The sequence below is a fragment of the Pungitius pungitius genome, chromosome 16, assembly GCF_949316345.1.
Source record: "Pungitius pungitius chromosome 16, fPunPun2.1, whole genome shotgun sequence".
In the NCBI taxonomy this organism is placed as follows: Eukaryota; Metazoa; Chordata; class Actinopteri; order Perciformes; family Gasterosteidae; genus Pungitius; species Pungitius pungitius.
Window position 1 is genome coordinate 7,525,796 of NC_084915.1, and position 16,967 is coordinate 7,542,762.

The following is a 16,967-nucleotide window of genomic DNA, read 5'->3' on the forward strand; positions in this document are numbered from 1 at the left end:
TTCACTTTTTCCCTGAAGTGATTTTATTACAAAGTTCATGAGGACTTACAGTATTACAAGAGAATTTGTCAACATGCGAAAACAGAACAAAGCAGAACACAGGAGTTTAACAAACTGGTAAGATAAGACGATCCACTGTTCACGATAAACATAAAAACTGATTAAGTCCTCAGGAGGTGGGAGCCGGTGAATGACTACAGTGCAGGCATAGAACGGCCACATTCACACTGACTCAGCAAAGGTCAATCCATCCAAGGCAAGATGTGCACATCTCAAGAAAACATGTTACAATTTCTATATGCCATCGGCTTTTCTCAGAACTTTTAGAAAGCTTCACTTGTATGTACATAAAACTGTACAAAAACAGGGCCTCACAAGCATTTATCCTATATAAATATACCAACAATTAGGATAACAAGTAGATTCTCTTTCATGTAAAGACATATTTTCAAGGCAATTGTCTTTGTTCCAGATAAACTGTGAGAAAACAGGAAATGTTCAGATAATTTCAGTTCCTTTTGAGAGAGGGCCTTTTTGAATATGAACCAGCACTGACATTTCAGAAAGAAAAAGGAGTTTTTACCAATTAATCTTTGGAATTCATGCTAAAATCACCGTCTGCTTTACAGCAGACCCAGAGTTGTGGATATCTATGTACATTACATCACCAAAAGATTTTTTTTTTTGCACAACCAGCCAAAGATTCATTGATTAGTAAGAAAAAAAAATCCCTTGCCATTTTCAGAACAGTAATTTGTCCAACTGTTCACAGAAATGATCACCATACAATACACACTACAAAGAGGCAAAAGATACTCAAGTGAATTCAACACTAAATCAATGTTAAGTACAAATTAAACATTATTCCACATACGTTTCAGTGTATTTAGGTGCTTCATGATGTCCACGTACTATAATCAAAGAGAACCATTCTGTGTGTTAGAGAGTAAACACAGTTCAGTCAGGATGAGTTCAAAAGAAAGGTCAAACCTGGTGATAAAGAGTTCCAGGGGGGTTTTCGCTGGAGTGAAAGAGTCCATCTCAAGTAAAAAAGCAGGGAAAAATAGGCGCAGGCTTATTCGCATTATTTTGCAGAGGACTCAAATCACACTCCTGTCATTCTGTTCGGCGCAACAACAGATGATCACGACTTATCTGCTGAGAATTACCCCGTTTATTTCACGAATTGGTGATCAAAGAGACAAATCCGAAGATACCAGATTCACTCCGGCTGCAATCAGACCAGATTTAACCCCAGAGATGAATCTGGATGCAAAGCAGTTGTGAATCTGAATCGAGTCAAAGTATTTAATTAGATAAAATTGTGATTGAGGCTGTGTGACATTGGCTTTATTACTCATCGCGATCTTTCTCACTTCTCATAAATTCCAGGTCAGTGATCTTACCCGCTACTTTGAGTTTGTGGAGCGGCTATCCGGAGGTCTGAGAGGGGAGCTCGGCGGGTCGCATGGGGGTTTAACCACACTGTATCATAAATGTTGTTTGAATTTCATTTCAGTCGCTAAATGGCTTTGAACGCGGCATAATGTGGTGTCTCCCCCCCAAGGCAGAATAATCGCCCACCTTATTTAATCATAGCCATGTCCAGTCATTTCCATATGTTTTCAGTTTAATTATTTTAAACATGGTTTCCAGTGGCAGGATGATGAGCTAAGTGCTGATAAAAATACCCTCTTTTAACTGATTGTGGCTTTGCGGGTGGATTTGCATTATCTGGTGGACGCCTTGTCCTGGGGGTTTGCTCACACATGCCCTAGCTCAAGACTCATTACTCACCCTAATTAGGAAATGTCCATTCAAGGCTCTTCCACTCTTACTCAGACACACAATCTCACTATTGAAATACTCTGCAGGGGTGAAAGGTATCTACGAATCTAATCAAATTAATGTTCAAATCAAAGACACCAGCCAGCTCTGCGATGTTCTAAGGCAGCCTGGTGTTGTCATCATTAACACCCAATTACCGACTGAAACACGGTGTCCTTCAGACATATCCTTCAGATTCACTTGGAAATACTTTGAAAAGATAAATGAAGCCCACGGGCATGCCCTAATTTTTGATTCTCTATTTAATAGCCAAAAGAGGAGAAATGGCAAATAATTTATAAAGTCGTTCTCAATAGCGGTAAATCATAATTGACAGGATATTCAGACCGACTATCTTAACCTACGTTTAAGCTCAACAATAGTTTGCATTTGCAGGAATTAATTACAAAATCAAATATTTCTTCAAAATCCCTAATGCAATTGATAATAACTCGCCAATTGTCTTAAAATGTATCCATCCAATAAAAATTCAAGGTTCACTGTCCACTGAATTGAAAAGTTAAATCTAGTGCACTGCTCCTTTGAAAAAAAAGAGAAAGAAAGTGCCCTAAATACGTGATATTCAACCTCCACGCATGCTCAATATCTCCTGTGGTTCTCTTCATTTAAGTGCCCTTTAATATAAATACCTCTTCATGCATCCATTAGATATAGATCATGAGTGGAGCGGACTATGAGCTTTAGGGGATTGTGGGAGCCCGTCTGATTGTCTCGACAGAGAGGAGCTTTTTAAACTGCTCCACTGGTGTGATTACATCAATAGAGGTTTTGCATGAGAAAGCCAATCAGAATGTGCCCAGCGAGTGCTCTGCGTTTGGTCATTGGTACTTCGGGGTACTGTGGCCAGGTCAACCGTTTTCATGATGAACCATAGGTCACGGAGTTTAGACTCAGTGGAGCATAATGTCAGTTTAAATGTTGGCACATAGCTTCCTCCACCAGTGGCAGAGCTCCACAGGGAGCGGAGGTAAATGACATTCTACTATGATTAGGGGTTAAAGTTGTGTGTGTGATTGTGTAGAGCGGATAAATGTCTTCCATGATAGCTATGGCTCCACTTGTTGAGATAGTTTTCATCAAGTTTAAACAGCAGCGGCAAAGAAAAGCTCAAATATGTAAAGATTCAGAGGCTTTTTTTTCAGCTAATGCCAGACAAAAATATATGTAGAACACACCATTGAAATGTATTTACAGCACTGTACATTAAGATAGACCGTTTCGTTTGATTGGTAGTCAAAAGTGCTATGCCTTTTGATAGGGCCTGACTAGCTGTCTATTCAATTATATCTAATAATGGCACAAGAGCACTGATCACAACTTTCATATTCAAGAGATCACTTCACAGAATGGGACTGGCTAACTACAACGATAATTAGTCAATACTAAAGTAGCAATTACCATTTGCATTTCCTTTTGATCTGTTAGAATCCTATCCTTCAGGATTTTGTATAAATAAATGAGTGAGTGCATCAATTAACTTTGTGGAATTCTCAATAAATATGCTAATAAATTAATAATTTAAGGAGGAAATGACAAAAAGCAAGTGTTCATGCCAGTGTTTGAATGAGTCACAGCCTTTTGCTACCTACAAAACGACTATTGGCTTTAGCATGTGGACAGCCTGTTTCTCCCCCCTGAAGTGGGTGGATTTTTCCTTCACTCAGAATAGGATACTCCTCACAGGTAGATTTCTCTTTTTGGAGTGTGGGCAGAGGGGGAGGTGGGCGGGAACTCGGAGGCTACGCTCAGGGGCATCTCCTCTAAGGGGCAGTCCTGACTGGCGTCGTGACCGCTGTTGGAATAGGCACTGCGGGAGGGCGGAAGGCGCGACCGGTGCTCCTCGCCGCCCAGCCTGGCGCTCCCGTTGGCCAGGCGTCCCAGGCTCCCTCTCTCCTGGTAAGGCACGAAGGTGGAGAGTTTCGGGGGGTTCCTGGTCTTGCGTACGGGGGAGGGATGTCCGGGCATCCAGCAGGCGTCTGAGTGGCCCAACTCGCTGCACTCAGTCGTACAGTTTCCGGTCATTGCCACATCAGGGAGGGAGCGGATATCTGTGGGCACGAGAGAGAGAGAGAGAGAGAGAGAGAGAGAGAGCAAACAACCCCGTCAGAGATAAACGTCAACGTAAAAAAAAAAGGAAAAAAGTTGTATGAAGACGCATTTGTGAATAGAAAATGTGTCATCCAAACCATGCCTAAACCCCCCCCCCCCCCCCCTCTGCTTGATGTCTTTGCAGCTGTTGCTAAGCAGTCAGCAGCAGTTGCTATGTAGCTGTTGCTATGCACTGTGTAATGAGCACTACTGTGCGTGTAGTCCACTAGGTGATGCATTTGGGAGATGGCGTGCTCTGTCTATGTCATTTTAGAAGTATCCAACAGCACTTTGTGTGGTGTGTTTGTAATAAACCACTGCATTGTTACATGTCCAACCACAAAGTAAATGTATTCATTTCTAGAACGTGGAATTAGTACATCTCAGCATTAATATAGAAATGCTAGAGACACACATACTCTAGACAAACAGTGTTTAGGTTGAAGGGTGATTGGTGCATCGCTTTGGGCAAAACCATTGTTGAATGAGTTATTGATTGACAGTGCTGAATTTAGTTCCCTGCCCTTGATTATCATCCATTTTTTATTCTACTGTCTCTAATTAAATAAATGGGTCCACGACCCAGTGACCTCATTTATATGTACAAGCTGTGAAAGCTCCAAAATGAGTTTCCGTCAATGATCACTCACGAGTACGACATGGTTTTCGGAAAGCAGAACTGCTGTGAAGAATCCATGTATTTGTTTACCAGAAATGTGCAGCTGGCATCTAATAGATGTGTTAAGCAGCCCACCTGTTGACAAGCTGAACACACACCCCAGATTTAATGGAAATACCACTCAATTTATCTTAGTTATCCCTTCAAGACTCAGACTAGGACAGACAAATCAATGTCTGTGAAGAGAAGAGCACACGACTTAGATCTGTGAGTCTTGGATGTCAGACCTCGTGTAGACTTCTGATTGCCGTGATGAATGTATTACTGTAAAGCCCCGGCGCTGTCCGCGCCCCGAAAGAACACGTCCATCACAGACTTCTTGTCCTCTGGCCACGGGAGAAAGCGCTAAAGAGAGAAGATGTATTCGCAGGGAAAGCTGAGGGCACGGTGCTGCATACACAATGGGCAGAAAGATGTGGCTGCATGCAAATGATGCAACCACGGGGGGATGACGTATCAGAGACACTAGTGGGAGTTCACAACTAGTGGAGCGAACGGCACCTTGACAGTAAGCCCATGAGACACAGCATCGTCAATACTGTACTCAGTATGACCAGTGGCTCTTGTTAATTATGCCACAAAATGTCAAACCTCCAGGGCATCTCACCCGAGACTTCAATCGATCAAAAGAGTCAGACAGCTTGTGTGACGGTATGATTTAAGACTTTTAACTGCTTAATAAAAAGTAGTAGACGGTGTTTGTTCTCATTTCCTTTCTTATTCATGTCTGGAATGTTGATTATAATGGGTAATCCATATACAATTGTCCCATTATTTATGAAAGAATGCATAGCTCAATCTATTGTTTCAGTCAATCCCATTGTTGCAATAATCCCAAAATGCTAGATGTTTAGGGTTAATACATTTACTAGTTGAGCAACGTTCTGGCTTAATCTTGCTTAATTATGTCATGATGCTTAAGTGGCTAATTCCTCTCTCTGTTTACAAGACTAACGTCAATGAGTCTTTTCAAATGAACGAATGACACTTTTATGCCTGATTAACAGAGAAGAAACCAAATTCAGAGCTTGAATTAAAGACAAGGCGAGAGTGTGCCCGTGTGCGCTGCCTCATGCATGATGATGGCAGTTTCATTTTTTCCGGCGCCGCTAAGAGCGATGTCTGTATGCATCGCTGCAGCAAAGTGGACTCTTGATACAAAAGATGTTCAGGAAGAGAGTTGGGGGAGAGGGTTGAGGAGTACGCTTCCAAGCACAAGCACAGTCGTGCAGGCATCTACTCCAAAAGGATTTCACACTTGATTAAAACCTCTCCACAGCTTCCAGGAGGTTTATGCCACACCAAGCGCCTCAGTGCAAAAGTCTGCGTGGCTCCGCGACTAAAAATCGGTGTTCCGGGGGAAGAAAAAAAAAAAAAAGGTGTATTTACACTTGTTTTCTCAAGAACTTAACGTGCCACAGCTGGGTATTTTTCTAACTTTTATAAATAAGACTTTGCCAATGTATGTATGCATTGAGTGGATATCAATAACATTCAAAAAGGTTAACATTAGTTGCAGCATCCTCATGCACTGTCAGGTCGGTCATTTTTAGAAAAAATCATTTGGACTGAATGTAATGAAATGAAAGAGAAAGCATTGAATGCAAATCGATGCCAGGCACTAAGGACGGGAATGAAAGCACATTCTGAACCATGCTCATCAGCAATGACAGGTAACACGCCATTAGCTCGCCAAAGTCTGCCTTATTTTTCCGACAGAGCCAAAGTGCATTTTGCAGGTCATCAAACAGAGAACGTAGGTGCTCGGATGAAAATGTATATGGTTTAATTAATAAATTAGCTCTCTCTGTTGTGAATAGGCAAGCTAACAAATGAGCACTTTCAACAGCAACTTGTCGTGTCGGGAGTAATTGTTGCTCCATGCTGTCATTAGTGTGCTATAGTGCTTGTAATTTCCTGTCACACCAGTCAATTCGCAAAAAGATGTAATAATGATGAAATGCTTGTCCCATGGCATGGGATAGAGTGTATCATTTGTGAAAGTGCATGTTTTTACAACGCTCGCAGTAGAAATCAATACAGATGAATGATACTTTTGTGTCTGCCTTTTGCTGTGGCTGTTAGCCATCTGTAGCCGTAGTGCCCACTTACAATGTGGCCGGATACCGTCTGGTCTGCACATCAAAACACACTCCCACATTGAGCTGAAACGGCCATTGTTTGAATATTTGCTTGGACACGAGGAAGCAGGATGAGTCAACACCGGGGTTAAAGGAGCAGCTAGAGGCACAGTGGGAAAATTGGTATTTTCTCACCCACTCAAGCCTGCCATCACCTGTTCTCTACCTATACCTGAAATAAATCTGTTCACAGTCTGGAACAAGCCCTTTACAATGCATAGTTGTGAAAGTCTTGTATGGAGAACCGAGGTGGACAAAGGAGGACACATGCAGAAACCACGGCGCTATTATGCCAGTGGCTGGAACAGGCTGACTGGATACAGAGAGCTTGTTATTTGCTTTTGAAGACTAGTAACATTTATGCCCTTCTGCACTGCAGAATTCCTTTGCTTTAGACGTGGAGATAGATTGCACCTGTAGCTTTCTCATTTTATATTGGGTCAGACCCCAGTGCTCGCTCGAAGCAATATTATGAAGAAAAAAAAAAAAGGGAAGGTGTGGAAAGAAAAAAAAAAAAACACACTCAGTGAATTCAACCCACTACCACCTTCAGTGGCACATCAACGACTCGCGTTGAACCTTCTTAAAGCAACTTTACTGCAGCAGCACAACATGCACTCCACAGTGCGGTTACAGAGTGGGGGTACACACAGAGCTTAACCCCACCTCCCCCCACACAGCCGCCACCCCCCCCCCCCCAGCTGACGGAGACATGTGAGGGGAGGGTTTGCATGCCGCTTGCATCAGGGTGCCAGTGGGAGGTGTTGAGTGTCTGAGGCAGGCTCCCTCATCGTCTGATCCCCTGCCCACGGGCATGGGGGGGGGGGGGAAGCTGCCTCTTCCTGAGATTTCACACTGCTCCTCTCTGTTTGATTGCAAATGCCGTCTCTCCCCACCGGCTGCTTTGCAGCGCGTGCGCCACACCGCTATGATCGATGGCGAACAAATATATGAGAGAGCCACAGCTCATAGAGGGATAACGTGGGAAAAACAGCTACTATCGTTCGGGAGTGCTTCAGTGTTATTAATGGTATATTGACGGCCCCTGCAAACAGTTTATGTGGTAAGTGACTAAAATGTTCCGAGAAACAAAAGGAGGAAAAACCCAACATCTGAGCAGACATTAGCGTCTGGCGCTGACTACGAGTGCAATAACTGCAGCGTGAATGCATTCGCTGGTTGTCACACTGTGTGAAGAAAAACAACAAGAAACCAGGGTTTCGTATTGCATTTCTTTAGCTATGACATGTCAGGTCTTGTTATTCAAGTGTTCACAACGGTTTCTCACAGTAAGCAGAAGCTACCCAAACAATAAGTATTTTTTTTTTTGTTTTCCTCCAGAGGGAAGCATTTTTAACAGAGGGAAACTTGCTACAAGCACGCATAGTGTTGACGTGCACATTTCCCGGCTCATGGTGATGGAATGCAAAAGAACAATGGCAGATCACGGACCTCTTTCCCATTTCACCAGCAAGTTTAAAACGGAGGATTTGTCACCTCACCTATGCAGAAAGTGACACGTTTCCATTTAGTTATTCTATAGATTATTGGTACGCATCTATTTAACGCTTTCACGTACACAAACTGCTTTTGTCAACAGTTTTTTCATAATCTCTCAACATAATAAAAAACAGGTAAATACTTTGCATTACACAGCCGTGAAGGTCAATTTGTTTCTTTTTTGTCCAGCAAAGTTTAAATAGCTGACATCGGAGCATCTCTTTATGTTAATCCGTTTAATCAGTCCTTCGGTCCACAGAGGAGGACGGCGGTATGAGAGTTTGTATTGTAAGCGTAAGGCCCGTGTCTCCTTCTACAGATCTGGTGATGTCTGAATTCTGGCAATTTTCTTAGCGGGCTAGCCCCTTTACCGACAAAGGCTGACGAGTGGACATGTCGACCGGAGGAACGTCAATAGAAGGCGATGTAAATGGTTCAGCGGGTGACGGTGCACCTCCTGCCTGTTCCCTCAACCGCCGCCATTTTTGTCTCACGCAGTTCCTTTATTTCGAAGACTGCCTTTTGTATCGCTGCATTCGACAAAGCCTTAGCACCTGCTGACAGATCGCGTTATGCACCAGCTCCTCGGATTGAGAAGTTGATATGCAGTGTGATATGTCAACCAACTCTAAGGCTTTGTCAAACTGTGACATACACGAGGCATCTCCAGATAAAATAGAATCCAAACATTGGTTGGAGGACTGGGAGGAAACGGCTCTAAATGATGATGTGTGGAGAACAGCTTCATGCCTCTGCCCACAACAATATGTTTGGCTTGCTGGCCAATTACTGGCTGGAAATTGCATTCTGAACTTTGACAACCCAATATTGATCTCCCTTCAGCAGCCAATGCAAAGCCCCCCTCCCTCCCAAAAAAACAAATAACAAAATGATTTATCACAAACATAGGAGATTCAAGTCCAGGATAATCATATAAGTCCAGTTCCCACCTTCTTGAGTTTTCTTCAATTAACGTAGTTGAGTTGAAGCAGTAAGACTTCCTGTGATCACCATGTCTCTGAGGCATCATAAACGTACTCCTGATGTCATATAATCGGCTTATAGCTGAGGTTGTGATTACTTCAATATTCATAATGATGTATGGCAATAATTGTAACGCGTTACAAAGCATTATGATTATGATTACCTATCAGGTCACATCACAAGTCTTGATAGCCGCTAGGGACAGATTCATTTGCAAGCATAACAGTGTATTATAATTCCCATAGTTCTGATGTATTATAGTGTATCATAATGTGATTAGAAATTACTCTGAATTGTCATTATTTGCTTGAAGTAAAGTGAAAGAATAAGGAAATCAATGCAACAAATGGTCTCTTTACTTGTATTAAACAATGAGTAATTATAATAACACTATAATGCATTAGAACAGAGATTGTAATCTTACAATGTTATAATTAGATAGAGCTTTCAAGCCATGTCAGCTTTTTCTCTTGCAGCCATGTTAACAAATACATAGAACTCTGATTTCCAGATAGTCTACCTCTCCATTGTGTCACGAACGGTGCTGGAGCAGGCGGAAGCAGGACTCAAATGCAGAGGTTCTCGAACAACGTGCTCTTTAATCTTGACAAGAAAACAATAACGTGCTCCAACGGCAAGGGACACATAGACATGGACAATGACGCGACCAAGGACAACTGGCACACAGGGCTTAAATACACAAGGGAGGTGCAGGTGATTGGACACAGGTGGAATCAATCACGCAATCACAAGACAAGGCAGGAAGTGAAGTTAACCCAGGACCACAAGAGACATGAAACTTCAAACTAAAACCGGAAGCGAAGCCAAACCGTGACACATTGCATTGGAACATTGCACAAGCTATAGCGCAGTACGTCTGCAAAACAGACCTACTGTTACTCAAGTCATCGTCGCCTTTACACGAAACGATGCCTACATCATTTCGCTTGAATCTTTTATTTGAGCAGTCAGCTTGGATAATAAACAGCAGTGCACTATATGCAGTATCCAATCTCATATTCATGCAGAGGGCTTCAGGGAAGGTAGAATGTGCATTTTGAGTTTGAAACACATTAGTTGGGCATCATTGCTCGTATTTATGAATGTGCATTTGTTCTAAAGGCCAATGCAGGTCTTTTTTTGCTGATCATTTAAATCTGTATTGCAGGCAGCTCTACAGTTTACGTGAGGTGTAAAAATACACAGGGATGCTGATTAGGATTAAAGCCCAGACCTACTACTGTATACACGTGTTCAGTGTGATAAATTAATAATCGTTGTTATACTACAACAACACTTAAGAATGAATAATGTGGGATTTACTGCATATACACTTTAGCTGTGCAAAGGTTTACCACATTCTATAATCTTATCATATGTGATAACCTGTTTGTATAATTAAATTTACGCCACTTTTCTTCCTCTTCTCTTTCCTTCACTCCCGAAACAGAAAACCACACATTTCCCATTCAGTTTTCTAATTAGAAAAGCTCAAAGAAATGTAGACGAAGCCCCGTGGCAGGGGGTTGTGACTGGACGCTCAATGGACTTCTTCATTTCTGTTCTATGCCACAAGTGTAAAACCATTACAAATTCTTCACAGGTCAAGGAAGCTTAACCATACTCAGTTAAAAAATGTTAAGAATGCCCTCCTAGCCAAAAGTCTTACTCAGTTTACTGAGTGGAAGCAGAAGTCAGGTTTCCGCAGCAGATTGGCTAATAATGTGCTTTATTTGGCTTGTTAATTGGCAACATTGCAAGGTGGGAAGTGAAGATGGAACTGAGAGAAAAAAAAGGCACACAAAAAATACTTTTTGTGAAATTCACGGCGGATTTAATGAAAACTATTGTTGTAACAATTGGACAGAGCGTGTTACTGCGCATCCCTTCTCTTATTACTGCGTGACGTTTACTTGAAGAGTCACACGTCTATTCCTGTCTCAAGCCCAAACCTTCCTTCTTCTCCTTGTGTCAATGTCTCTTTCTTGCTCCCTGCCTTTGAAGCTCTCTTCCTGCTTTAGGCTTTCACATCTGCCCTCTATGGCCCTTGCTCGCACAGTGGCAGTGCTCCATGGCCTCATACCAGCAGTTCTGAGACGCGTCATTTTGAAACAACAGAAAAATAAACAATCAGTTTTTAATGTAAAAATGTCAATTGCATTTAAACCGTTTGTTTTGTTGAATTGAATTTTCCTAGAAACGTTTCACTTTTAAAGGTTATTTTTCTCAGGTCGCAATGTGTTATTGTTGTGTTTAATTTTCATTTACCTCCCACAGAAAAACGTGCCTGTAAGGACACCCAACTTTCCTGATTTTAGTAAAAAAATGCTCCTCTATTAAGACCGGGAGAGAGGTGAGAAACGTCCCAATATGTCAACGGGATTTCTATTTTCATTCACGCTGAATAATCTGGCTACAACTCCTCTTTATTACACCCATGTTTTTTTATCCTTCCCTATATGTGATCTACACCTCTAATTACTAGAGAAAGGCAGGCCTCCTGGAGTTAATTCTGTTTCACGACTTTGATGCTCAGTATTTTTCATTCATTGATCTCATTGACATGTAAAACGGATGACTTCCACGATCCATTTGTTGTTGTTTTCCTTCCCCTTTTGATCAAGATATTATCTCTCTGCTAATTCTGCCTTTGATTTCCAAAGTCAGTGTGCAATGTGAGACATAGGTGGTCAACCAGGGAGAGCTAACATATGGTGATTAAAGAGAAATGAAATGAAGTGTCTGCTCTGTAGTGTCATCCTAAACATTAAATGTCCCGAGACAGGACAACTTATCACCTGATTATTCATCATATCTTCAAACCAGAAACCAGGTGATCTGCTTCAGGTTGTTATCAGAGTGCAAAATCGGGTCTTTAGAATCATGGACGCTGTGCAGTTGTTAAATGACAATCCTGAAGAGGCAGAGCTTTATTTTACCGTTTACTGCATGACTGACAATTATCTGGAAAAGTCAAAACACTAAAAAGGAGTCGGACAGCCAGCCCTGTACCAACAATTCTCCGAACAATACATCCATGTGTTTGGAGCGGGACAACTCGGATTTCATGACATGATGAAATAGGAAAATGTCCTTTTGTGTCGTGAGGCAAAAGCACAGCGGCAATTTCCCAATGCTGCTCTACACGTGTCTATACCTTCTGCCAGGCGACAGCTCCTCCGTCAAAGGCTTTGATTAAGGCAAAGGAGAAGAAAAAAAAAAAAAAAAAATCAAACTGAATGAAGAACGTGATTGAATATAAAATATTTTAACTAAAGCTGCGAATTTCTGTTTTTTTTAAAAGGGATTCAAAGAAAAACCCAAAACACACAAGGCAGCAGGTGGGTGATCATATCGGCTTTTAAGGCCAGCGTGTTTCCAGCCTCCCCCGTTGTTCCTAACTGATCCATTGCGTTCAGATGAATGTGTTTGATTGACTTTTACAAGCTTCGACATGACGAAGACGGGTCAATGTTCGCGTCCTTTGATGATGTTAAACCCCTCCAACAAAAATCCGCATTAACAGAGTCGACTTAATGTTTAGTGAGAGTAAATGTTGGGAAGAATGTTGGGCAAAAACACTGCCGCGCTGTCTTAGTCGGACATTAAGACGGGAATATAAATGTTTCATCACATTATAATAACATAAACAGACCTCCACTACACAATGCTTGAAAAGAATGAAAATTTAATGAACCAATGGCTAAACTGGGTCAAGTAAACGGGGCAGCAGCCTGGTTCTGCCTCTGACCCCGGTTGTGCATGGCTGAAATGTAGAGACTTCTCAATGAGATTTTTTATTAACGGTGGGCATATCTGCTGTGCCTTTTGTGCCATGCGAGTGTGGCTCGTGGCGTGCTATCAAGTGCAAGGGAGCCGTGGCAATAACAACAATAAAGTGAGAAAGCAGGACGAGGACGAGAAAGAGAGCAAATGCACAACAAGAGTAAACATTGCCGTCGCTTTTTATTTTTTATTAAAGTGGCTGCACTCGCCATCTGTTTTTTCAGAGCCTGTGGTGGCTGCGTGTTTGATGGATACCTCATCTCCAAGCAAGATACTGTTTCAAAGCAGACAGCTCATCAAGATGAGTGACAAGTGTTGGGACCTTGCAACATGACCATCTGAGAGGGAGGTAGCCACAGGCAAAGTGAACCAAATCCTATGATTGCTTTAAATAAAATAAAACCTTTGGTCCAAGGAATTACTTTAAGGTCTACATTTCTCTGTTATAGCTCCTTAGTTTGGAACCAGCGAAAATCTTGTCACTATCTAACAATTCACGCTTTACAGCACTCTCTAATTAGAGCGGAGATCCATCAGCAATGACGGAAACAAGCCACATCGTTGTTCTAAATTCTATCACATATACTCTACTTTTATCCAGGGAAATAGCACGTGAGAGAAAGTGACTTTTAAAAGGATTTCCAAAAGCCGAATGTGCGTTTGTATCTGTACGTATTGTGTTTCGCATGAAATTAAAAACATTGCTTGGCCGTGGGGTTGAGCAAGAGAAATTCAATAATTTCTCTTTAGCTTAAGGCATTTAAAAAATTGCCTGCATGATATACCATGTTAACACAAAACTGCAAATTAAGAATTCATACTGACATCAGCACTGCTGGTAATGTAGAGACGACTTGTTCAGTCCTCTTTGGGTTTGTACGGTCCTTGAACTGCAGTAAATTCTGCCATATCCTCAAATGACTATGAAACACCTCTAAGTGAGAGCGACTCCATTCCTCTGTAACTACAAAGAAGGAAACGCATGTCAGGCCCATATAGTGCAATTCTAGTCCCTCAAGTGCCATCCATCATTGAAGGGCAGAACACTAGTTAGAGGGAGGTGCAGCGGCTCTCGGTCCCCATCACACTATGATGTTGGGATGATCCCCGGGGCCTTCGTCTGATGCCGGCTTGAGCTGCTCCACCAACTGAGGTTGAAGTGCATCGGGCCCCCAGCCAGCATCCCCTCAGCGATCTGCAGCGCTCTACCTGCTTTACGGATCACATCTGGGGTTAGACTGGGTAAGACCCACTGAGAGCAACAGAGCTCTGCTGCCACTTTCTATTGCTGCCTCCATAATTATCTTTAGAAGTTTCAACTCAGGGTCCCTTGGAAAAGTCGGTGGACAGTCAGCTGAAAGGAACGTCTCTTATAGCCACGAGCTCAACCGGGCTAATTAAGATTTTTTTTTTTTTCTCTCCATGTGACAGTATAAACTTGTACTTTCAAGCCCCCATTTACAGGCGCACACATTACCACCCCCAAACCTGCTGCTTCAGCACGCTGTTGCCCAGACTCACTGGCGTGGCAAGAGCAGGAAGCGTGCTATCCAATTTTTGCCTAAGTACAGAGAGCCATCCACTTTTGTTAGAGTAATACATGAGCACATCTAAAGCTTAGGGATACTGGCTTAGGCATACTGGCTCACTCATTCATTCTACAGGCTTAGTGCTAAAACCGGTCATTTTCAGAGGCCGCGTGGTGTTAAAAGCACTATTTATGGAACCTAATGTGTGCTTATATGCGTTTCTGCACCATACTTCAGAACATTCATCTGTTTTTTTTTTTTTTTTTTTACATGAATGTAATATAGTCTACATTTGAATAAGGGCTGAGTATTTTGTACAGATCTCTATTAAAAGGGGACTCTGAATTGGTGGTAAGAAAATGTTCTTTCGATTTTTTATAATTATTTGAACATCGATTTAAAAAAAATTCAGTATTTGTCTCCTCTATTACCTTAAAAAATAATGACGACACATATTCACAGCTTAAATCACTTTAAGGCTTAGGTTATGACAAAAACTTGCCATATTGACAACACCATCCAGTCAGCTTGACACTGAATAAACTACAGAGAAATCCCTATTATTCATGAAATAAGGTATGAAAAGAAGTACAAGCAGACGATTCATTGGAATAATGGGACTTCACATGTGGCTGCAATCTCTGCCAGGGAATAATATGTCAGTTCACTCAGAGCTATTATGCCGATTACAAACTTTACCACAGTTAATGATCAGAGCTGTGCTACTATGTCCTTTCTCTCCCATGGCCTCTGTTCAAAGGTCGGGGCTGTCTGCAATCATTTGACGAAAACCACAATGTGTGCGGCCAAAGTTTGAGATGAGTGTGTAGGTCTCATTGTTAGTGGCCGCACGAGCGAAAGCACATTTCCAAATTGGGCGAAAGGGAAATCTAGACACATTCAAAACTGTGACGTGTTGACACATCGTCCGTTCCATTTTGGATTCAGCTGCATTCTCCCATAAAGTCATTCGTTAAAGGGCTGCAGTTAACCGTTGTCCATGGTGTCATGGAGTTTAATTCTGCTCCAGTTATGCTCTTCCAGTGACCTATTTGCTCTGAAATAAAAATTACAAACAATTGTGGGGTGAGCGGGGGGTTAACAAATAGCGGGGGCTGACGTGGGCAGAGCATAATGCGAGTGCTAGAATACGTTTCGCCGTTATAAGTGTATTACTCATGACAACTTGCCTCAGGCGTCCACTCTTAGGAGTTCTCTTTTCTCCCAAAGAAGCTTCCACAAAACTGCCAGTCCCATGACTCGTACCTGCTGGGGTGTCGGGTTGTTGCGGCAGTGGCTTGCATAGGCCACTGTGCTGGTACAGCCTGAAATGGGCCGCTTCACTCCATAGTGCAACAGGCAGGGACTTGTACATCTGTCGGAGGAAAACCCGCACCCCAGTACCTGAGTACCTGGACAGAGGCCCAAAGTGACACTCGCAGCACAAACTAGCGCGCTGACCATCAGCACATCTTTCTTTGATCGACCCGTTTCCCTTTCTTTGTGCACAAGCCACACATCACATATTCACAGGCTGAACATGTATGATGCTGATATGGTGAGCACTGACAGCACATGGAAATCCTGATAGGAGTTCAAAAAGAACAAATATTAGCCGGGAGATCTGAGGCAGGAAAATCAGACAGCATTACAAAAGAACCTCATTATCATAGAAACACCATTTACTCTATTTTATCCCAGCCCTCTCAATAGCCCATATGGCAGTGAGTCCGCACAGAGGAAGACACTGGTAGACTTAACGCTGGGCTATCGGCCTCATTAAAATGCCTCCATCTGTAGTCAATTGAGTTATTGTTAGGTGTGTATGTGCTGGTCTTAAATCCACCTGTTTCCTATCGGCGCTAACCCTCATATCACAACCAAGATGCCTACACCACTGATCCCCGGAAGAGCCATTATTGTAATGGTTGCAGAGGAAATTACAAGATTGGCGGTCAAACTTGTGTCCCAAGGGGGATGAGGCCTATGGAGGGTCCCGGATGACCAATGCACAGGCTTCTTGGGCAGCAGTGTTATGTGATTCCACATAACACTGTGTGTGGGGTATATGGAAGAAAAAAACTGCCAATGTTTTTTAAAAACTATGAAAAACTACATCAGACAGTTATTTTAATTTTTATATTGTGTCCTCTGATGCAATCGGTAATAAACACAATGTATCCACTGCGTTAAATCCAACTGTTGCCCTTTGAGAACCATGAAAAAGTCAACAAGAAAAGTTAAAGTGGTCTCCGGAAATGTAATGTAACTTGTAATTGACACTAAAATGTCTTTAACCAATGCTCAAAATCTGATTAGGAGCCCCCGAGACGCAGTGGATGGACAGATGGACAGAGACGAGTGCTCTCGTTCCTCCACTGACTTCACTGTGGAGGACAAATCGTGCATCTC

At 42.4% G+C, this 16,967-nt stretch overlaps 1 protein-coding gene across 2 annotated transcripts in view; it reads right to left on the reverse strand.

Moving 5' to 3' along the window:
* Positions 1-16,967, reverse strand: part of pcdh1a (protocadherin 1a) — a 78,783-nt gene continuing 61,816 nt past the window's right edge. For both annotated transcript variants that reach the window (XM_037467183.2, XM_037467182.2), the window contains exon 5: positions 1-3,896. In XM_037467183.2, coding sequence (XP_037323080.2) covers positions 3,526-3,896 — 371 coding nt within the window. In that variant the 3' untranslated portion in view covers positions 1-3,525. The remainder of the gene's footprint in view (positions 3,897-16,967) is intronic.